Source organism: Ambystoma mexicanum, chromosome 11 (genome assembly GCF_040938575.1).
Source record: "Ambystoma mexicanum isolate Mex_15411 chromosome 11, UKY_AmexF1_1, whole genome shotgun sequence".
NCBI classification, from domain to species: Eukaryota; Metazoa; Chordata; class Amphibia; order Caudata; family Ambystomatidae; genus Ambystoma; species Ambystoma mexicanum.
The window spans coordinates 101,104,947-101,129,310 of record NC_090934.1 but is presented as its reverse complement, the minus strand read 5'-3'; the positions used below and the strand labels follow the sequence as shown (position 1 = coordinate 101,129,310).

General features: G+C 47.6%; 1 protein-coding gene across 1 annotated transcript in view; it reads left to right on the top strand.

The window, feature by feature from the left end:
* The window catches only part of MRPS15 (mitochondrial ribosomal protein S15), a 213,445-nt gene that overhangs the window by 149,186 nt on the left and 39,895 nt on the right, over window positions 1-24,364 (top strand). The window contains exon 5 of the mRNA XM_069622634.1: window positions 3,592-3,676. Within this exon, the coding sequence (XP_069478735.1) occupies window positions 3,592-3,676 (85 nt within the window). The remainder of the gene's footprint in view (window positions 1-3,591; window positions 3,677-24,364) is intronic.

The window sequence follows — 24,364 nt, the reverse complement described above, 5'->3', positions numbered from 1 at the left end:
GGGCTGTGAAAGCCCACAGCCCGCTAGGGGCAGAGAGCCACAAGGTCCCAAAGGTATATAAGAGACTTAACAATCGGGGCGAAGAAAGTCTAGGACCTGGTGGGCCTTAGAGCAGCAAGACACCCAAGGGGGATAGGTGAAACCCTTTGGGGGGAGGGGAGAGCAGCAAGACCCCAAAGGGGGAATCCAATAAACCTCATAATGCAGACCAGGAAACACATAGCCCACTGGGGGCTGAGAGTGGCAAGACCCTGCCGGGGGATAGAAGCCAGCTGGAGGCTGAGATAAGCAAGATCCTGAGCAAGGACATTAGAGACCCACAACTTCTGGCGGAGAAGACTATAGCTCACAGGGGGTGTATAGATGGATTTATCAAATCTGGCCATGTGGACAGATTTCAGGAGGCCACCCTAGTTATAGTGAACAGGGGAAAACTGAGAGGTTAGCCAAACCCAATCAAGGTAAGCATGGAGACTGTCAAGGGGTAGTCTCAGGAGAGATTAGTGGGGTCAGGGGTCTACAATGAGTCCACACATCGAGACAATGATTACATTTAGACCGGAAAATGAATAAAGTAGGGCATATTATCACATAACACTCTAAATATAAAACCTATAAAGTCACATTTAGTTGTTGAAATGCACGCAGTTCACCTAGACACTTGAAAGTAGTTATGCATGGAGAGAACCAGTTCACAAGAATAGAAGCCCTAACTTGGAATCCAATCTCGAAGTTAAATGTGGTCTTCTGACCAAAAGTCATAAAGTTCCTTTAGGAGAGGGGACAAAGGCAAGAAGAGTTCCTATGGTGACGATTCGTGTTCCAAAAGACTTCAAGAATTTTATTGGTAAGTAAAATGCTTCTTCAACAGCTTTTTAGGCAAATGTTTAAAAAGTGAGAGCATGAAATTAACGTTTATTCTAAGGTTTATTGTAGGGGAGACAGGATGGCTGTAACTATTTTGTTGTCTTCACCACCCTTGCTCAGATTTTCCCAAATAAATTGGCAGATTAACTGAGAGTTGCTAGAGGGAGGGTTTCCTGCTGTTGGATCCAGTACAAGATGCCCTGTAGCTGTGGGTGCAAGGAAGTTTCCGGTTAGGTCCTGTAGCTGAGTGCAAGTCTTTCCGATGAAGAAATGCAGAAGACACCGATCGATGCAGGGCACTTCAGGACACTACCAGTTGGAGGGGAGCCGGTTCCAGCGACAGTCTCCACACACAGGCGACAGCAGGAGTCTCTCCAAACCAAGACAGTCACAAACCAAGACAGTCTTCCAGGACAGGATCCCTTGATGCTGGGATGCTGAAACGTGGATGGAAAGCGACTTGTGTGATGAACTGGCGACTACCGAAGTTCCAGGCAAAAATGCAGAACGGCAATGCATCTGGCGCGGTAGGCCAATTTAGATCTGGTCCGTCAACTGAGCGGTCCAGGTCCACTTCCTAAGGCTCAAAGCTGCAGCAACGTGAGAAGACTTTGAGGCTGGTTGGTCCCACCAGTCCAAGGGTCAAAGCACAGATGAGGTTCTTCTCAGATCAGGTAGTCCAGCAGGGCTTCACCGGGTCAGTTTGAGGAAAGATCGCCAGGCCTCTTCACAGTAGTCAACGGGTCTTCAGTCGGCTTCACAGGATACTTGACTCTCTTTCTGATCTACTGGAATGGCTGCAGGACTCCTCTTCTTATCCTAAATTCAGGTGAGTGATCAATCAGCCCTCCAATAGCATTATATGCACCACTCACTTAGCCAGCAGTGATCCAGTCAGGGACAACTGTGGGGGGCTTTCGTGCATGCACACTAGACTTTCTGGCACCAGTTTGTGGATTGGGACCAGACAGTCTCAACCCACTTCTTGGATCCATACACAAATGGCATGTACTAGCCTGCGAAAGCAGCAGCTTTCCCGGGCAGATGCAGGCCGTATTGGGGATTTCCTGACCTGAGAGGGCAGGAAGAAGGCCAAGAAACAATATCGCCAAAGAACAAGCGAAAAACCTCATGGCATGGCCGTTTTGGGACACTAGCCATGTTTAGTAGCCATATGCGGTAAATGCAATTGGCACACTAAAAGAAATGAAAAAATAGTATAAATGTAACTGCTGTCACGCATAAAAGTAACACAAAATCCCCAGTGTAAGTCTAGGGTGATACAAAAGTATTAGTTTCCCCAGTACTGATAGTCTGAAGGACTGATCAGTTTCCCCATCACAAAATGAGCAAAAGGCCAGGAAAGTGAAGCTGAAAGTCAGGATAGGTAAAAAACAAAAGCAAAAGGTTTTGGAGTCCCTTGAATATGGAGGGAAAGTTGCCTAAAACTAAAATCTTTTCTAACAGCAGGCTAAATTGAACAAGCAACTGAGCAAGATCCCAGCGGAACATAGGAGAAACTCACTAATCAATGTTGAGAACCCCCTAGACCACTAGGGCTAAATCAAGCAAGATCCAAGAAGGGGATGGACGAAGCGTACAAATCCTGTCTGAGAAAGCCCATAGCCCACTGGGGGCTAAACTGAACAAGATCCTGGAGGGGGTATGGAAGAAGCTCAAGACTCCTGGCTACGAAAGCCCATGGCCCACTGGGGGCTAAACAGAACAAGATCCTGGAGGGGGATGGAAGAAGCTCACAAGTCTTGACTGAGAAAGCCCATAGCCCACTGGGGGCTAAACCAACAAGATCCTGGAGGGGGATGGAAGAAGCTCACGAGTCTTGGCTGAGAAAGCCCATAGCCCACTGGGGGCTAAACCAACAAGATCCTGGAGGGGGATGGAAGAAGCTTGCGAGTCCTGGCTGAGAAACCTTACAGCCCACTGGGGTGTGAACAAAAACACCTCGATACTCATGAATCAAAACTTTACATGTAGAGACTGAACTTTGTTGTTATTCTTGGACAGACCGATCTACCCAGTTCAAGAACGTGCATCCTCGAAGAAGGTATACATTCTTTTTATTTTTTTAATACTTGAGAAAGAACATTGGGCATGTTGTCCCAAATTTTATTTCTTTTGGGACAACCTTAAATTCAGCAGCCACCAAAGGGGGAGTAACCCTTCTGACTAGGCCGCTACTGGCGCATCTTTCTTTCTTAATGTTCGTAAGCGTCAGGTTGGAAATAGGATAAAATAGGGTTTTGCTTTGACAGAGCACAGAGGTTGTTTTATAAGATGTCCTGACGAGCACCGCTTTGTTATTTTGTAGTGTAGGGAATTAATCTTAGAATGAAGGGATTACTGTGACTTTAGGCTTTCTTTTTTCTTTAGCAATCGTCTGTTCAAACATGTCCTCTTTTCCTGTTCCTATTACTACCCTACCATAGGTCGTAGTTATCACTCGATGTAACTGTGGCTGAGGGACTGCCTAGAATTGGCATTACTCGTGGGGATGGGGGCGGACGAGAGGGGGAGAGAGGGAATGTCTTTCCAATAATTAGGATTGACACCTCCAATGACGTCTTACATTGTTGCATATAAGAATTCCATTGGGTCATTTCACTCCTTCATGTTCCCAAGGTGATACAGTATCTTAGCATTGTGTTGGGTAATAATGACATTTGCAGTCACTATGCATTTACTAATAATTGTTATTCTTTTCAGAAAGAGAAGATGAAAGTCAAAACCCAGCAGTTGATGGAGAAAGTGAATAGGAGTCCTCATGACTGTGGCTCCATGGAGGCTCAAAGTGAGTGAGATTCTCAGTGCCCGCGCACTGGCCTACGTCTGGCAGTTCAGAGGTGTGCCAGTATCAGACTAGTGCCTAAACTGTTAATGTTGTGGGTGCCATTACATGTGACTATAGCCAAAACCACATTGCTATCTGAATGGGTAAATGCATGAGTGTACAACCTACATATCATAGACCACACTGTCCTCACCCAATGCTTTTATTTTGTACCATGGTTAATGGGCTGGAAAGCTGCTTTTTTAGACCATTGTCTGATTCTGGAATGTAAGCGCAAGAAAATACCCACTTGTTAGATTGGGAGCATATGCTGAGAATGTCATCTAGAATGCACTTTATCTTTAAACATGACTGTCATCCAAAGACAGGCTTCTCTCAGAGGTGGGCAACAATTACACAGTGGAGTGGGAAACTAACAATGAGGGGATATCTTTACTTTGGTAGATTTCTTTAACATGAAAGGAAGAGGTATTGAGTTTGCAGCTTAGTTCTTTACTAGGTGAAGAATCGGTTCTCATCCCGCTACAGAAGGTGTTTGCTTACCCTGTTTAGGGTGATGCACCACCTACCAAAATGGAAAATGAGGACCCATCTTATTGTACAGCATGGTATTGGTCCAAATTGTGCATTGGCTGAAGTCCCTCACTTGCAAAAAGTGCCTTTTAGAATGCCTAAACATCTAATGAAAATATACCACATTTTGAATTCATGGTGAGATGTCAAACCAATAACTAACATTCATCAATGGAAAATGTAACTGGTTTCTGCTTCGTATTCAATATTGCAATTTTCAGGATCTTGTACAGAGAGTCTCCAGGTGGTTCATAGTGATTTTATTGCGGAAATAACGGTGGCATACAATTACAAATTGTAATAAGTATTGCATGAAAAAATATTGAAATGCCTTTTACAGTGCCCATTGTAAAAATATCTATTTTCGGGGGGACCCTCCCCGGGCCTTCCATGCCTCTCCTACTCCTAAACTCTCTTTATCCCAATATTATCTTAAATCTGTTTTTTTTTTTTTAACACCTCAAACCCACCTCTATCATTACATTTTCTATTCTTTATTTCGATATTTTTTCTGCTTTTAGGTATTTTTTACCAACTGTTATTTCTTGCAATATATTTTCATCTTTGTTAAATTCCTTCTTTATTTCCAGCAATATTATCACTGGATGCCTTTCTGGATAGTGTGAGCTTGTAGTAGGAAATAGTTTAAATGTGTTATACTATTTCCAAACGTTAATAAAGTGATGTCACACAGAAGACATTGATCGACAAACAGGCCCGACAAGGAACTCGAGTAACATGGACTTTTATGAACCAATATGCACAGGTCTGGCCTAAATAAACACATAGGGCCTCATATTTGGTGATATCCTGCTGGTAAATCCGGCAGGGTACCACTAAATGGAATTACTGTTACCACCACATGCTTTGCCGGAATTACCCACAGATTACAAGTGGCGGTAAGTGGCATTAATCCCCATTCCATGGAGTCCCATAGAACTCCATGAGAGCGTTTGCCAGTATTACAGGTGCCGGTAATACCCGCATTTTTTGGGTAGAGGGGTGCAGGATTTACCGGCAGCTCAAAGCTGCAGGTAAATCCAGCCATCCAACCTTCAAACGTGTAGTTTGCCAGTGCGGTAACGTGCCAGTAAATGGTAATACCGGCACGTTAATACAGCACTGGCAAACATGTAACGAGGCCCAAAGTGTCTTAAATTACAAGTTGTCAGAATGGTTCTTCTCCTAGGAAAACATATGCAGTAAAAATATCTCTCTCATGAAAGTCAAGTGTTCCAGCAAAAGTACTGCCAGTGCTCCATAAGCCAAGGGGCTGGATGTTTATTTTAGGATTTATTACAGCGCACAAAAGCCTGAGGCATCTAGGCGCTAGTTACAGAAAGCAAAAACAAAGAGGTGATGGCTGGAAGGTTTAGACTGAATCTTAACCACTGGCATTGCTCGGGGCAACCCTCCAGACCATCGTTCTTCGCCTGCCAAGCCATTACAGAAGGGGAAAGACCATATGCAAATCAGGCTTGGCCCCACCCCAAAAGGGGCAGTCCAGCCCGAACTGCTAGGTCACATACCTTCTGCACGAGACCACAAGCATCCCCAAACATGTATTCACCCTTGTTGGGGCTCATCAGTGAGGAGTAGCTTGGGTCTCTAGGCCCAGCAGGCACGGGACCCACGTTTGGGCATACCCGTCCCACTCGGGGTGACAAAGCAAAAACAAAGAGGTGATGGCTGGAAAGTTTAGACTGAATCTTAACCACTGGCATTGCTCGGGGCAACCCTCCAGACCATCGTTCTTCGCCTGCCAAGCCATTACAGAAGGGGAAAGACCATATGCAAATCAGGCTTGGCCCCACCCCAAAAGGGGCAGTCCAGCCCGAACTGCTAGGTCACATCCCTTCTGCACGAGACCACAAGCATCCCCAAACATGTTTCACCCTTGTTGGGGCTCATCAGTGAGGAGTAGCTTGGGTCTCTAGGCCCAGCAGGCACGGGACCCACGTCTGGGCATACCCGTCCCACTCGGGGTGACAAAGCAAAAACAAAGAGGTGATGGCTGGAAGGTTTAGACTGAATCTTAACCACTGGCATTGCTCGGGGCAACCCTCCAGACCATCGATTAATTCGAAACCTATCACTTTTGTGTCCAGCTAGTTACAGAAAGTGCATACTTAGGACATAGTAGTTGAAGATATACCGACTGGGGGAGCTACAACAGATTACATACAGTGGTCATAGTGATAAGTACATATATTCAGACTGGGAAAGCTACTCATGTTGCGGGGATGTTGCATCAGTTTACATACAGTGGGCATAGTAAGTACAAATATGCAGGCTGGGAAAGCTACTGCTCATGTTATGGGGAGCTATATCAGATTAAATACAGTGGTCGTAGTAGGTGCAAATATGCAGAATGGGAAAGCTACTCCACATGTTACGGGGAGCTATATCAGATTACATACAGTGGTCAGAAGAAGTACAAATATGAGGGCTGGGAGAGCTACTCCTCATCAGGGAGGTAATTTCACCAAAATAGCGGAAGTGACATGACACGACCCTTGACCCCCCCCCCCCCCCCCGGCCTCCGCCCCCCCCCCACCCCCCCCCGGATGACATCACTGGAAGTGATATCATTTGACCGCACCCCAAAGTGATATCGCGGGAAGTGATGGAACACGACCTTTCACCCGTTGACAAAACAGGAAGTGGCATCACATAGCGTTGTACACTAAGAAAAAATATGGTTACAATATCACTATAATGTGATGTACATTTCATACAAGAATGGATCGCCATATGTATTGTTAAGATCAGTGTGTATAGGCCCATATTACCAAATTACTGTGAATGCAAGCAGACGTCCATGGCCAAATTATAATGATGTGTTATTATATAGCACTTACGCTTAAGCACTTTATATAGAAAGAATATACACCCAATATCACGCAACTTGTGTTGGTACTCATTTATCGACCTCAGAAGGATGAAGGGCTGAGTTGGTGTTTAGGAACAGACTAAATCAGTGACTCGCCTCCTGAAGTGTGCCTGAAATAAACCGTTAATGAGTCTAGCAATTATTGTATAGAATTCCAGAAAGACACATTATTTGGTATTCCTATTCTTTCTTATTTAGGGTCAGTGCTGAAAGTGTTAGACTTGTGGCACTCCTGTTCTTATTTGTCTTATTTTTTTATGGGGCTGGCCAGAGCCCAGGAGCTTGCATTACCAAAACAAAGAGGTTGCAAGGGAGACCACAGAGGTCGCAAGGGAGACCACATAGGTCATAATTGCGACCTCTGGCGATCCCTAAAAGACGTCCCTGCTCCTCATGTTGCGGGGAGCTACATCAGATTACATACAGTGAATTGAATTGATATTCTATTTCTATCGCGCTCATACACAAGTGTTTCAGAGCGCGGCAAGGGAGGGAGAACAGGGGAGAACAAAGCAACGATCTTACTAGGCCCGGTGACATTGAGGACCTGCAAGTGCATGGTGGGGGGGAGGGTGCAAGTGCATGGTGGGGGAGGGGGGAGAGGTGGAAAGTGCGGAGCAAAAGGAGAACAGAATAAATAATAAATAAATAATAAAAGCAACAAAAGTAGTAGTGCAGCCAGCAAGTGGCAAGTGCTGAGTTTCAGGCAGCATACAGGGTAGGTCTTCAAGTGCAGGAAGAAGAAAAAGGGGGGGGGGTGGTCTGTTTGGGTACAGATACAGACCCCAGTGCAAGGGGTGTCCCGGAGGCAGTGCAGGAGGGTGGCAGGGTGAGCAGGAACCTGGGCACGGAGAACAGAGGGTGGCCAGGTGCACGGTGCCAGGAGCACAGATCAGCAGGGAGAGAGGGGGCCAAGGCGGAATCAAAGAGGAAGGTCTTGAGGTGCTTCCGAAACTGCAGATGGTTCTCCTCATGTTTTCGAGTGGCAGGGAGTTTGTTCCAGAGAGAGGCCCCAGCCGAATACCGAGATCTACCCCCAGCTCGTTTCTTAGAAAAACAACTGACCCTGAGGCAGTCAGAAGTAGAGCAGGGAAGAGCTCGAGAGGGGAGGTATTTGCAGAGGCATAGCTGAAGGTATTTTGGACCCCGGCCCCAGAAAGCCTTGTGAACAATGCAGAGGGTTTTGAATTTAGAGTTGCCAGGTATTGGTTGAATAGCCAGGGCGAGAGGTTAGACCCGTGGGGAACACCACAGGTAGAGAGGGAGATAGATGATAGGAAGGACCAAAGTATGACCTGGGTCGATCAGAGAGGAAAGAGGTCAGCCAGGCCAGAGCCTGATCGGTGATGCCCCACGGACACTGACTGACAGCCAATTAGTGACCCTATTTCAGTTGGACCCTCCCACCATCACAGAACTATTCACCCTAGTTCAGGCTGAACTCCAGAGTGCCATTGCAATCAGAACTGCCAGTCCTTCCCCCTGCTGAAGCTTGTGTCGGTCCTACACTTCTGTGCCACGGGCGCATTCCAACACACAGGTGGGACACTGCATGGGATGTCACAGCCCACTTTCTCCAAGGTGCTGGACCAAATCCTGGATGCGCTCATGAGGCATGCCCATCAGCACAGCTCTATGCCCATCAGCCAGGCGCACGCAGGAAAGGCACATTTCTACACCATTGCCCATTTTCCTAATACCATAGCAGCATTAGATTGCACACATGTGGCATTGGTTCCCCCAGGCAACAGAACAGGCATAACAGAACAGGAAACAGTACCATTCCGTGAATGTACAAATGACATGTGATGCAGACCTCACAATCGGCCACTTTTGCGCCCGATACCCTCGGGCCACACATAATGCCCTGATACTGAGGAACAGCACCCTTCCAGCATACATGGACTGACACAATGGACAGCTCACCTGGCTTGTGGGTAGGTAGTAGGCACATCTGATTACAGAAATCACTGTCACTCACATGGGGTATGTAATGAGTAGCAATGTGAAACAACTACAAGTCCCATGAAGCAACAACAGAAATACACAGAACAGGCCTAGAACCCTGACTGACCCACCCCAGTACACAGACGGAACTCATGCAACGGCACGGGACATCCCGCCATGCAAGGCAGCAGAACACAATCAGGGCAACCGTCAAAGCCATGAAAGCATTGTCATGGTCCATACATGGCGACAAATACTGACTACTACAATGTGAATGGCTGCAAGTGTACCATGTAGGCCAAGTCTCATCAACCTCAATGCACACAAGGTGCACCATGCACATGCACTGAGTTGCGCACATGGGGGTAAATGCATCAGTACCATATACATGTACCCACACACCACCATGTCTCGCACAGTCCATTCATTTCTTGCAGGTGACGCTGGCTATCTGTAATTACCATGACTGATGACACCTCTGAGGAACCCTGGCACACTACAGAAAATACCCTACAATGAGCCCATGTCATGCGTTGAGCACACATTTGGATTACTGAAAGCCAGGTTCAGGGGCCTTCACCACACAGATGGTGCCCTCATGAAAATAGGCAAAATAGTAGTCCTATGCGCAATGGTGCACAACTTGTGCATACAAAGGAACATAGAAATGCCTCCAGATGAGGACCATTTTCCCCCTAGCGCAGATGACGAAAACATTGAAGGTGTACACAGGGCACTACAGGACATATGTGGGAATGTGAGGGAAGGACGAATGATTTGCCAAGACCGCATGGGCAATGTCTTCTGACCTGGCACACATGCAGCCCATAAATGTACTGAATGCACGTCTCGACACCTTTGAATAAAAACTGCTCAAATAATCATGATTCAACAATGTTGAATGATCAAATCAAGGAACCCTCAGCCCCAACACCATCACTCCACCCAACACCATCATCCATCGCACACCCCAGTCCCAACACCATAACCCATGGCGCGTGGCCTTATGGGAGGACAACTGTTCTGCCAGCTGCCTCACCCTCTGGCTTGTGAGACACTAGCTGGCATTGCTGTGCACCATGCTCCTGCACCTGGACAACTGCCTAGATGCCTCCTGTATGCAATCCCGCATAGCCTGGGAATGTCCCAATTGTTCTTGCGCAATAGCACGCATCTCAGCCTGCCTCTGCTCCATCCTGTCTAGCTGATCCCAGATGGCCCGCAGTGTAGGGCCTGGCACTGTCTGTGGTGAATGTCTACTTCCATGGACATCATGGTGCACTGAACAGCGAGCAGGCTCGGCCTGCTCATCGTAGGAGTACTCCTGTTCATAATGTAGAGCACAGCGGGATGACCGATTGGAAGGTGGTGAGTGCAGTGGGGAGAGGCTGTGCTGAGGGAGGATTCCAGGGATAATTGGAGGACAGGGATTGGGGCTGGCTCGATATGGGGGATGCAGACTCGGACAGCATGTCTGCAGTGCTTGCAATGGCCTGCTGGCATTTTAGGCCGTCTTCCCCACTCTGGCTCATGTGTGAGTACACAGTAGCCCCAGCTGTAGTGGTATTTGGCGCTGTTGCTGGTGGCGCTGCTTCCACGATTGTGTCCTGTGGAGCCAGCGTGGCCGTGTCTTTCTCGACAGTGGGTTTGTCCGTAAATGACACACTTACATGGTGCCTTTTCTTCGGTGGCACACTCCCACTCCCCGAACTGCCTTGGCCTGGCTGCTTGCCGTCACTGGTTGATGCTGGTTTTGTGGCGGGTCCGTCCACCTCAGTTGTTTCCTGGCTGTCTTGAGTGCCTGTTGGGGGACATTGAAATGTGCGTTAGCACTTTGGTGCTGAGGTGCATGGCAATTCAACATTCACTGTCACTTGTACTATGTCATCTCAGTGTGTTGGGCCTACTGGGGGGCATGCATCATGTGTCAGGCAGTGTGTTTGTAGCATGCATTGCATCTGGGCAACCATGTGCCAGGTGCAGAGAGTGTCCTGCTTGGTTCGGACGCGCAACTCGGGGACGGGTTGTCCTACATGGTGTCCTGTCCAAATGTGCGTTGGGACAGTTGATGCTTGGATCATGGTAGTATGGTCAAGTGATTGCAGTGACTCTCGTTGTGTGAGTCAGGTGGACGTTCTGTCAGGCATGGATTTGACAATATGTGTCTACATGCAGCGTTGCAGTTGGACATTGCTTCACTGACTCGTCGTTGTGGCCTGCTGCCTCACATGGATTGTGTATGCTTGCTGGGGTTCACATCGCTTGCATGCATGGCAGTCTGTGTTTATTCCTGCATGGTTGACCATGTATGGGACCATATTTCACTCAGGTACTCGCCACATTCCCCCTGGCTCCAATCTCGGGCGTACCCACACCCTCAATCCCAGCTATGTGCAGGGGACCACTAACCATGTCCTCTGTGTGTGAGTTGCAGTGGTTCTACTGTAACACCTCCTGTGGCAGCTGTCACCCGGCAGGGGTAGAAATATTAGGCTCCAGACCCTGGCCTTAAGGTCATTCCATTGCTTTTTAATGTCATCAACCTTACGTTGGACATGACCTACGGCCACCACTTTGTTCCTGATCTCAGCCCATATTGTTTTTTTCCGCTGTTGGCCAGTCTTGCGGTGTTCGGCCCCATATAGCTCCTCTGAGTGGGCCACCACCTGCTCTGCATGTGCAGTCAGCTCCTGCTCCGAGAATGATGGCTTCCACAGCCTTATATTGAGCACCCAGGCTTTGCCCTTTACTCCTGACATTTTTGCAATTGTCTGTGGGTTTAGATGGGACTCCTCTGTTCAGATATTTGATGGATTGTGATTTCCCAAATGGCCGTTGCTGTGCTTACTTTTATCGCGATGATGAATTTCGCCGATGGAATTTCCACTGACTGGAATGGTGGTAAAAGAAATTCCGCTGATTATTGAAATTCTGCCATGTACTTGAGTTTTCAGCTGTAACCGTTACTGCTATTGTTTGGTGCGCGCTCCCCAGCCAGGTTACCGCACATTTTGGGCAGAGTTCTTAATGAGGCCCTTTCTCTTTTACTTGTTAGGATCTTCATATATTTGTACCTTTTAAGCCAAGATCTACTTTATTTCCATATCAGTCTGGTCCAGTCCACAAGGGCAGTCCAGCACTGAAATACAATTCTCCTCTCAGCAAGAGTACGATCAGCAATCCCAGACAAATGTTTCTGCCTTGTTTGGCGACATCAGTGTCGTGACACTGAACCTCTCTAAGAACAGTGAATCGGGGTCCACATCTGAACAAGAGCACCATCCACATCACGACAGTCCTACATCACATCCTATATCTTTACTACCTCTCCCACCATGGTCCAATACCACTCATGTCATGCCATATTGTTCATGTAAATTGTTCTATATACTGTTTTCTGATACTTTGTATTCTTATTGTCCTTATGTAAAGCGCTTTGGTGTAAAGTGTGAAAAGCGCTATTTAAAAGCTAATAAAATACAAACTTGAGGCAATGATGCACATCACACAAACGGATCTTTATTTTGTACCAGGTTATTTAGGGGTTGGACAAATGCCTAAGGGAAACTCTAACACTAAAGCAAGACTTGTGTAGTGTACAGTGTTAGGAAGGGCTACTGAAAGAAGTGGCTCTTTGGTTCCGACTCTCCAGGTTATCAGGGTGGTTCTATGTCATTATGGCACCCCTGCTTTGTTAGTTCCAACTTCAGAAGTAACCAACACTGCCTTGCTTATGTAATTGTGGTTGTTCTTATATCATCAAATGTGGCCGTAGCCTCTGATCGCCAGCCGGATGATCCCCTTCAACCGGCATGACGTTCAGATTGCTTGGCTACATTAAGCCAGTATTGACTGAGATATCAGTCGTGTTTTTAGATAAACACTGTGTTTGATTATATTTTTCAATTTTCCAAATTAGATGTTGATATTTAGATAATGAGCTCTAAACATGATTTAATATGTGTATTTTAAAAAATTTAAATAAAACATTCATGTTTTCTAATCATTCTGTTTTTGGTATAGTCTGATCTGTGGTTCTGAATTTGGGAATCCCTCTCCCTGTCCTTTAGCCGGATTCTTCCTTAATTTGACTTTTCCGCAGACATTCTTTGTATATATTATAGTTGTTACTTCCTTTGTCAGCGAAGTAGAGGTCCACCCATCTCCTGCGTTGTCTGTCATTTCATCGATACCTGTTTTTACGACAGGTGTTTTCTGTGGAATTTTTCCGAAAAACATTTATTATTTTTGTGGGGGGGGGGTTTCCCCCCACACCCCTGTCATTTACCTCTTTTATTTATTCCTGATTTCCCAACCTCCCACCCCCCCCCCAACCCTTTATATGCCCTTTCCCGCCCCCCAACAAATTCTGAAAATGTATTTTCGGTAAAAATTCAACAGAAAAACACCTGGCGTAAAAACGGATGTCGATGAAAGGACGTCGTACCATCAACTCAAAGTAATGCCCAATCTAGATCCTTGTCGTTCCTAGGACACCCTACACTACAAAGTAAATGTCCAATCAATGCGGCCATCAGAAAGTCTTCAGACCTAGTCTTGGAAGCCTTTAGTCACCAAGCTACTCTAATTCAATAAACCAATTTACAAAGGATTGGCCAAAACTTTCAAAATGTAACACAAACCTTCAGCTAGGGCGACAGGGCTACCATGAGACCATTTCCAATCACCCTATGGGCTTGCATCCAGTAGAAGCCAGTTTCTCCCATCCTCTATTTCACTCCTCCAAATCACCACAAACCCTAGACATGTGTTGCATCATCCGTGAGATGAAACTGAACCTCTCTAAGCATAGTGAGCTAAGAGTCTGTGTGTGGATTACCTGTAGTATCATAGGGTTAAAGTTTTTCAAAATTTGCAAACATTTGTGAGCCCCCCTCCCAAATGAGAACGAACATGGACAAACAACCTGTTCTATCGGATAGTTCCCACTGAGGAGGGGCTACAGCCATGTTTTAGCTCACTGTTCCTTTCATAGAGAAGCAGTCTGGCCCCACCCACAAGGACAGTAAAGCACTGAAATGCAAGGCAACTTTTGAAACTTCTTCCAAGGAACCTAAACTGGGCTGTTTCCCTTGACCATTGTGAACACTTGTTCTTATGGTAGGGATTGGACTCATTAAGTTGTGCGTGTCAATTGTACTTTACACCAACCCCTGATCTCAGTGTGTTCCATACTGATCAGCCACGTTACCAAGCCATGATTTGGTTCAACGTTTGTGATAAACCTTTGCTAGTCGTGAAGTTCGGCTTCTCTGAGCTCTATTCCAGTAGTTATTCACTTAATTCAGGGAAGCAAGAAACCATCCTAAAAGAAGGGTGCATATTGTAATTATGAATCCATATAGCATTAACATCGTTTACAAAGAGAGGTGACCTGATAAAAGAAATGTAGAACATCTAGAAAACATACTTCATTTAGTGTTGGAAAATGAAAGTAAATCTCAGAGTTTGCTTAAGGAAAGCAAATCATTTTTTAGAGAAATACAAAGTACACTCCAAGCTTTTTGTTCAACTGCACTAATGTATCATTGGCATAATAATGGGTTATTGCTATAGTAACCGGTTCAGTGGGCTTCACTGACCGGTAACGGCCTGCCACTAAATTTATAGGCCTGAGCGAAGGGATAGCCTTAACTCTGCGCCCAGATGCCATTACCGGGCCGGTGAAGCCCACTGAACCTGTTTGTTGTTGCCATTAGCACTCCAGGTTTCCAATCTGGAATACTTAAGATGGCCGCCGTGGAGATGGAAGGCGGGGCTCCATGCAGAGCCCCTCTTCCATTTCGCAGTGGTAGGCAGCCAGGACAGTGACTGGAGGACGGTGATGATTGCTGCCACCAAAACAATAAGGTGAGGGGGCGGGGAGGGGAAGAAATGGTGACCAGAGGGGACGGGAAGATGGCAGGCAGGGAAGCATCCAACAGTCTGCTTGGAACTCGCGCTGAAATCTTGGGATTCAGCCCACGATTTGAGCAACCTGATTTGTTGGCTCCCAGGTCCTGGGTGCTAATATTGCCATATTAAAGAAGAGAGAATAAGACCCTATGTATTTTTTGTTTGCATGGTAATGAGCATCCTAGAATATAGTGATAATTTACATAGCTCAGATCATATACTAAGCTATCACATTGTGACTAAATAATAGGTTGTGTTGTTCCCCAAATCATTGGTACACCATTTTATGACTTGTTGTGTGGGTTTTTTTTAATTCTGTGTAGTCTGATATTTTCTATGACATTGGCTTGGAAAGAAAGTGTCATTAGCTGCAGAGTGCTTTCTGTGTCCTCCTGAAATGTCCAGGCCTACATTTCAACCAAAACCTGGGTTTGTATTTATATTTATAGAAAGTAGGGGCATCATTTCGATCAGAAATGATGGACATAAGCAATACAAGGTATTTTCTATGTTATGTGCCCTTACAAGGGATTGAGGATATCAGAGTTTTAGTAATGGTGAAGGGTAATGGGACATATTTTATTTTAATGGGCATTTGTGTAGCGCCTTGCCCCGTTGATATGGTCTCAACGCGCTGTAGGTTGAACGCCATAGGGGACCGTAGTCCAGGTAAGTGGAGATGGACAGAGAAGTACATGGTGCGTGTGTGTACTCTGTATGTGTGCAGCTAGACAGAGTTTTTGTTGGGGATAGCTACGTTCTAATGCTAGATGTAGTGTGCAGGGTATGTGAGACAGGTAGTATGTGTGCAACTAGGCCAAATTTGGCTGGGGTAGCTGTATTCTAGTGGAGGTGGTGCTGTGCCTTGTTGTAGGTATGTGAGATTGTGTGCAGCTAGGCCGATTTAATCGTGGGGATAGTTGGATTCTATTGTTGTTGCTGAGCGGAGAGTCCAGGTAGTGAGTCATGTGTGAATATCCATGGAGCTGAAAAGACCTCCCTGTCCCTTATTGCTTTCCTGTGCCTACCTATGGGCCTCACACTTCAAGCAATGCTGTTTGTCAACCTCCCACCTGCTGTACAAGGCTAGTAGCTTTCCGGTGCAGATGAATGTTGAATAATCTAGATCCAGGCATGGCTAGGGCTGCTGTGTGTAATAACAATACTAAGGTCATTTTAGTGCAATACAGGACCAATGCGTTACAGATCTTCTGTCTGCCACAATTGTGTCTACATGATTGGGTATTGCTCGTGGATTCTAAGCTTCTGGGTTGGCAGATACATCCAGGTCAATTAAAATTTCAAATACTTCCTTCAATAGGTGGCTGGATCCTCCAAGAACACAGACTCAAGCGCTGAACCAGGTCATCTTCTTAAGTGCTGTGCGTGTCTTAATCGCTCAGACAGGCTGAAATGCTCAGATGGCTGAGTATTCTAGGTGCTATGCTTGGCTAAAGATTGCTAGGTGCAGTGCATGACTGTCCTTTCCAAGAGCAGTGCTCGGCAGAACATCACTGGGCTACCGAGCATAGTACCTTGCCAAACCTCTAAGTGTGGTACATAGCCATGCATGATTAAGTGCTTCTAGGCCCATGGTTCTGTGTCTCTGGCATTCTTAAATGCCCGTTGTAGTGGGTTGCTGGCCTTTCTCTGGTTGTGCAAAGTTAGCCGGGAGGCATGGTTTCGCAGAGGGTCAAAAGCCTGGTGGGTTCTTTAGGATGATTCAGGGTAAGGGCAAGGTCTTGAGTCATTTTCGGAACACCATGTTGGCTTCTGTGTGTTGAATAAGGGGGTGGGGGGGCAGAGAGTTCCAGGTTTTTGGCCCCAGGGTTGAGAAGCCAGGCAAGGCGATTCTGGCTGATATGAAGGAGCGGACCACTAGGAGGAGGGCAGTGCTCGACCTCAGGTTGTAGGTTAGAACGTAAAATGTCATCTTCTCTTGTAGTTATTTAGGGCCGGTTTTGTGCACAGCTTGGTGAGTAATGCGCATGATTTTGAAAGTCGCTTGTTGCCCAGTCGAGCCAGTGTAGGGTGCGGTAGACTAGTGTAATGTGATCCCCTCGTTGAGGGCAAGGTGGAGCCTGACTCCGCAGTTCTGGACTATTTGAAGTTTGTTTAGTTGGAAGGCAGGTGCACCCACCTGGAGTTTGCATAGTCCAGTCTAGACACGACAATGTACATAATTGCGGTCATCGAATGGGAGTAGGTGAAGTAAGGGGAGATGTGTCTCACTAGCTTTATGTGTAAGTGTCAGGATTTGGATACATTGTTAATGTGATGGGACAGGGTTAGGTTAGAGTCCATTCTACAGTCAAGGTGTTGCACTGAGGAGGAGGTAGAGGGGGGAGGGCCAAGGGCAGGTGGCCAGGGGGGACGGTATTTGGAATAAGGCTGTTTTTCCACACATCATGATCTCTGTTTTACCAGGTTGGGAAGGAAATGGCTACCTGTCATCCAGAGATCAATGTCTGTCAGGCATGCTGCCAGATCAGGGTGAGGGGCGGAGGTCGATTGGGGAATTCTCAGGATGATTTGTGTGTCATCCGTTTATTTATAGCATGTGAGGTTGTTGGCGCTGATGAGCGCAGGCAGAGGGGGTCATGTAGAGGTAGAAAAGGAGAGGTGATGGGCAGGCACCTTGGGGGACTCCATTGATCACCGGACTTGCAGTGGAGGAGAAGGGCCCGGAGGGTTGGAGGGGAGTTAAGTGATCTGGTGTCTGTATGTTAGGAACGATGCGATCCAGTTGAGCGCAGAGTCAAAAAAATCTATGGGTTGAGGTCTTTCTGGGACAAGGAGTGAGGGGAGGGTGAGGAGCAGGTCTTCTGCCAGGACTGGGATTACGTTGACCTTGATCCAGCTCTTGAACTGCGTGGGGGGAAGATGTGCAGTGTGTGGAGGGGTGTGTGGCTCTGGGCAGGGGTGAATGGGAGAGCTTGGGGTATGAGATGAGGTAGGTGTGTTCCTTCTTGAAGGTGCGTGGATTATGTCGGGCAGAAAGGGGTGTCTTTTCGAGTGAGAGCGGGCTCCCCTGGTATGAGAGTTGGAGGATGTGGGTTGTGTGGTGGGGGAGGGGTGCGAGACTTTAGGCGGTGTCGTGAGGGATGTGAGTGTTGTGAGGGGAGTGGTGTTCTAGTTTGCAGATGTGCCCTACTCAAGTGCGAGCTGGCAGTCATGGTGGCTAATCAGTGTCTGGTTTGCACGATTGATTCGGTGAAGAAGGGGTGGGGTGCTAGGGAGAACAGTTGCCTCCAGAACTGTGGTGGTGTTAGGGCATATAATATGGGGCTACTGTGAGAGTCTGCAACCTACGGCTTTCCAGATATTTTGGACTGTGACTCCCATAATCTCTCACCATTGGCTGTGCTGCATGGGGCTGATGGGAGTTGTAGTCCAAAACATAGTACATTTTTAGAGAATTACAGATGAAACAAAAGAGCAGGTTTTACTTGGAGGAATTAATTGGGGTAATGGGAAAATCCTTTTCTCTGAAAATTGGAGATTGAGTCTGGTATTGTGTCGTACAATACATAAAATGACTTCATATCCAGGGGTGGGGGGACATTCTACTTCAGGGGGGCAGTAGGGTCAAGGAGCGGAAGCATGAGGGAACAGAATGGTTAAGGGAGATGGAGGAACGTAGAGTATGAGAGGGGAAGAGTACAAGAAGGTGCAGTCGGCAAGGTGTTTGGGGGGGGTACAATACCATGAATGGATGTGTAGATGACAAGTAGGAATTTAAAGAGCAAGCTTTTCCAGCTACTGTCATTGGAGGAGACTTGAGTAGTCCTCATGCAAGAGTAGTGATTCGCATTTTTGTCGAGTTGTGGGTGAGGTGATGCTGTTTTTTTTCCAAATATTGAGAAGGTTGACCCCCCCAGCCATGGCAGTAGCTGTAATGAACTTTTTGAGCCTAAGGTCACTATCTGAAGAAGAAAAAAAACAATATTGCGATTCACATGTAATAGAGTGAGGATGTCCTGGTGAAAGGAGACCAAGCCAATAGAACTAAAATGCACCCAACCACCCTATTAATAACCCACTCGCTCCACAACATACCCGCAACACTCTACATAACCAGATGAACACAAACGCTTGCACTGAGCACCGCACGACGGAAACCACTCCATACATTCACCCACAAACAACATACAACTGCCTACCTACCAATGGTACGATGGTGCAAATTGTGAGCACCTCCACTGCTACAATACAGAAGATCCTGCCACTTATGTACTACCCACACAGACTACTCCGCTTGATGGCCATCCCTGTCCGCCCATGGACGACCGACAGGGCACCCTAAAACTGCAGCTGGAGTGGGTCAGCACGGATGGTGAGTATTGCCATTGCTGTGCTGTGCTGCCCCCGAAGGCGTAGGAGTGGAGGTGGCATGAGAGTGTGCCGGCCCATGCACGCCTAAGCAACTTGATGAGTCGGAGAGCAGGTGCCGTGGCCGTGAGGCATTGCTGGCGAACGGATGAAAGGAAAGCAGTCCTTTCAGTGACTGTCAATTGAGGGACCAGCCACTGCTGCACTGCCGCCATCATGTTGTGGAACTGTGTGGACCGCCTGTTTCGCCCCCTAGATTGTCTGATGGATTTGTTTGGAGGTGTCTGTGTGCTGCATTTAGATGTATTTTTTGGGGGTTACAAAAAGCATCACACTTGTCAGTATCATAGGGGTAGAAAATGAGTTCCACTTGAATGTATTTGGGGGATAGGAAATGGGTAGCACCTAGAGGGTTTTCTTTATTTGGGGGTAGAAATGTATCATATTTGAATAGATCCCCGGAGTGTGAGGAACCAGGAATCTGCCACGGACAGAGAGGGCTCATGTGTGTTGCGAATATTTTGGGAAAGTCCTCACTGTCCCTAATCTAGGAGGTATTTCCCTATCTCATCCAAAAACTAAGGATCTGTCCTGTGTCAAGATGACCAAAGCAAAAAATGTCCTGTTTCCGAAATTATATCCTAGCCCTCTCATTCTAAAAGTAACCATAAGATGCTAAAGGTAATGTCTTTGGTTTGGAAAATGCACAAAAGAACCAATTCAACGAAAAGGTAAATCCAACACATGTTTCCAATGGATAGAGTTCACAGTTCCAGGGAATGGCTTCCATCCCCAGGTTTCTCTCCACCAAAACAAAAGTTCAAAAGAATAACTAAGTTCTTTGTAACCCAAAAGGATAAACCCGTCCTCTTGGTGTTACAATCCCCTCCCAGGAAATGGCTCCCTACCCCAAGTCTTTTCCACACTCAATGTGAATCAAAATTTCAAGGGCATGAATCTTCCTTGGGATTCTCTTTTCAAAGTATCACAAATGTAAATCACCCAACACCTGGTATACTCCCCTGCCCGGTTCTTTCGTACAGTTCATGTGGGTGCAGGTCCCAGACTTGCAAATGCCTGGTGTACTCTCCTGCCAGGGCTTTTGTGCAACACAACTCTTTATGGGAGCCGGGAGAAGAAGGCCGCAGAAAAAGGCCAGCGCTCCTCTTAGCAGCTCCGCTGCGAGCGCATCTGAGAGCGGAGGCCACAACAGCTGATCTCCTTTCTTTTGGATCAGCTGTTCACCATGGCCGCCGCCATCCACCTGACTCCAGGAGCGTCACTGCAGCCCGCGAAAGTCACCGCCGCAGGCCCGGATGCTGATTTGTTCCCCCGACTTGCCTGCCCCTCCCCTCCTGCCTTAAATGGAGGTAGAGGGTGCCGTGAGGCGAAGCCGGGAGAAGAAGGCCGCAGAAAAAGGCCAGCGCTCCTCTTAGCAGCTCTTCGCTGCTCGCAGTCTGCCGTTCGCCGTGGAATCCTGCAGGAATCACAAGGTAAGGAGTCCCGCACTCCTGAACTACTCAATTCACTTGCAAAAAGGCAACAGCGTTTACGCACACGTACTCTCCCGAGCGTAATGCTCGCTCTACCCATCCCCACAAGTGCACGCAATACACGCCTACAGTCAAGAACCATGAAATCTGACACTAACCTAAAGGCTCCTTCCTCAGTACTGCATAAATCCCGTAGACTTAGCCACACAACGAAACCGAGCCCACTAATTAAGCATCGCCTTGACCCATTTGCATTGGATACAATGTCTAAGACTCACAATAACGTGTCACTCACACGATTGAATGTAATCACTACAACCTGCAATTCTTCTACCACTGCCATGCTACCTAATGATGCAAATGCCACTTTATCTGTGTCTATGACCCCAGAAAATATGCCCCCCACTGGTCTGAATGTAATTACCGCAATCTGCAATTCTTCTACCACTGCCATGCTACCTAATGATGCAAATGCCACTTTAACGGTGTCTATGACCCCAGAAAATGCGCACCCCACTGGTTCGGATGTGCCACCCTCAACCATCAATGTCACCCCTGAACCGCACCTCAAATGTGCCCTCATCAATGCCCGATCCATCAATGCGCACGCGCTAGACATCCACAACCTCATTACCACCCTAGATTTAGATCTTCCAATGGTCACCGAAACTTGGCTACACGAAGCCTCAGGCCCCGCCCTATCCCTCGCTCGCCCACCTGGCTATGCCATCACGAGACAAGATCGCCAGACCACTGGAGGCGGTGTCGCACTCCTAGCCAAAGACTCGATCACCATCAGAAAGGCGGACAAAACTATTAACAATAACAGCGACTACCTTCAATTGAAACTCACCATCTCTCACCAATGCACCATCACCCTACACCTCATCTATTGACCACCAGGACCCTTAGGAGACTTCCAGGCCTCCATCACCCACCTCCTGGTGGACAACCTTAAAAAGTCTTCCAAAGCCATTTTCCTTGGAGACATCAACCTTGGCCTGAATGACGCCAAAGACCCCGCGGCCAAAGCTCTTGACACAGCCCTAGCCACCCTAGGATTCGTCAACACCATCACTAACCCCACACACGCCCTAGGCAGATCACTAGACTGGATCGCCCACCACAATTGTTCCCTCACAGGCAACACCCCCACCCCATGGTCTGACCATCACCTTCAACATCCCCACCACGACAACCACTTCCCACTCCCCTCTACCCTTACCTCCAGCCCTTACAAGGAGGGCCTGTCAAATGACCAAAGAAAGACTCTTTCCCTTCTTACAGGGACCTGCCTTCAGAACCCCGTTCTCCGACGACCCAGAAACCCTGGCCAAAAACTACGATACTGCCATCACGGCAGCAATCAATACCATCGCCCCACTTAAACCTCGCAAAACCAAACCCACTAGACACGCTAATGCGTGGTTCACCCAAGACCTTCTAAAACTACGCATCGACAAACGAGCAGCATTAGCTCTTTGGCAAACATCCCGGGATGATAAAGACAAACTCAACTTCAAATCCCTTGCAAATAATTACAAGAAAGCCATCATTAAAGCCAAAGCTAAATCTTTTGAAGATAGAATCACGGAGGCCAAATCGAACACCAAGGAAATGTTCGCCATATTCAGGGAACTTGAGACCCCCACACCCACCCCCCAAAACTTCACCAAGGATAAAGAATGGTGTGACAACATCCAAACAGCCATGCGCAATAAGATCAGCTCCCTCCAAGCCAAAATCGTGAACACCAAACTAACACTTTCCACCCACATTACACCCTCGCCGCCACCACCGCCCCCCTCACCCACAGAGGCCCCACCCACCTTCTCGTTTAAAACCATCCCAAGAAAAAGACATGATCAACATCATGAAAAACATAAAACCCTCCAATTGCAAAGGCGACCCCTGTCCTGCCTCCATCATCAAAGACTGCGCAGACACCCTGGCGCCTTTCCTAACAGCCTTTGTCAACGCCTCCTTCACCACAGGGAGAGTCCCTGCATGCCTCAAGGAAGCATGGGTCCGACCCCTCATAAAGAAACCCTCACTTGACCCCACCTCCCCTAATAACTACCGCCCCATCACCACTGTCCCTTTCCTCCTCAAGATTCTAGACAAAGCAGCCTACCTGCAGGTCCAGCACTTCCTTGAAGAACAGAACCTCCTTGGACTGAGGCAATCCGGCTTTCGCCCCAGGCACGGGACAGAGACTGCCCTACTCGACCTCAAAAACCAAATGGACGACGCAAGGGACCAAGGCAAACCTGTCCTGCTCCTGGATCTGTCGGCAGCCTTTGATCTTGTAGACCACGACATCCTCTGCCACCACCTCTCCTCCACAGCCAACTTCTCCCAAGAAGCCACCACATGGATCACCTCCTTCCTCCAAGGCAGGACCATGCAGGTCTTCTCTGACCTAGCCCCACTGCATCACCCTCTATCATGCTATGTGGGGTGCCCCAAGGCTCCTGCCTCTCCCCTACCCTTTATAACATCTTTACCCGCCCCCTCTTCCTCATCCTCATCCTTGACGCCATGGGCATCTCTTACACCAACTACGCCGACGACACACAGATCCTTCTCACTCTGACAGGCGACTATGACACGGACTCTGCTACCCTCAACAACATTTACAACACAATCCAAATGTGGATGGCTATCAACGGCCTCTGCCTTAACTCCGACAAAACTGAGCTCCTACTCGTAGGCTCCCCCGACACCATCAAGAAACTTGACGCACAGTTTAGTCACTTCACTATTGACTCAATCAGGATCCCAGTACTAGACACAGTAAAAACACTAGGCGTCTACTTAGACTCCAACCTATCCATGACCAGACAAGTAAACGCCATCGCCTCCTCTGCTGCTTACCATGCAAAACTCCTTAACGCAATCAGACCTTATCTGTCAAAAGAAACATGCACTAACATAGCCAGGGCCATAACTGGCTCGCGGCTTGATTACTGCAATATTCTCTTCCTAGGGACCTCCAACAAAAACCTTGAGAAGCTCCAGGTAATACAGAACAGTGCCCTGCGTGCTGCACAAGGCATTGCCAAGAGAGAGCACATCACCGCTGCCAGAAAAGCATCCCACTGGCTCCCCATAAAGGAAAGGATCTTATTCAAAGCGCTAAGCATCACCCACAAATGTGTCCATCTTGCCGCCCCAATGTACCTTTCCCAGAGGTCCCACCCGGTCTCCTCCACAAGACCCACTAGGTCACCCTATGCCAGCATGCGCTCAGTACCCAGGGTAAAACGAGCCAGAGCAGGGGGCTCCAGCTTCCCGTACCTCGCTGCCGTACACTGGAACACCCTCCCTAGCTCCCTGCGCTCTGAACCCTCACTGGCCGCCTTTCGGAAAGCCTTGAAAACGACCCTGTTCATCTAGCAAACATATGGCCTAGCCCTCATGAATGTCATGTATGATGCATTACGTGGTATGACACCACCTATATCTGATCACAGGTCACTGCCTCACTGTAACCCAAGGCACAAACTGTACCCATTGCCCATTGTAACTAAG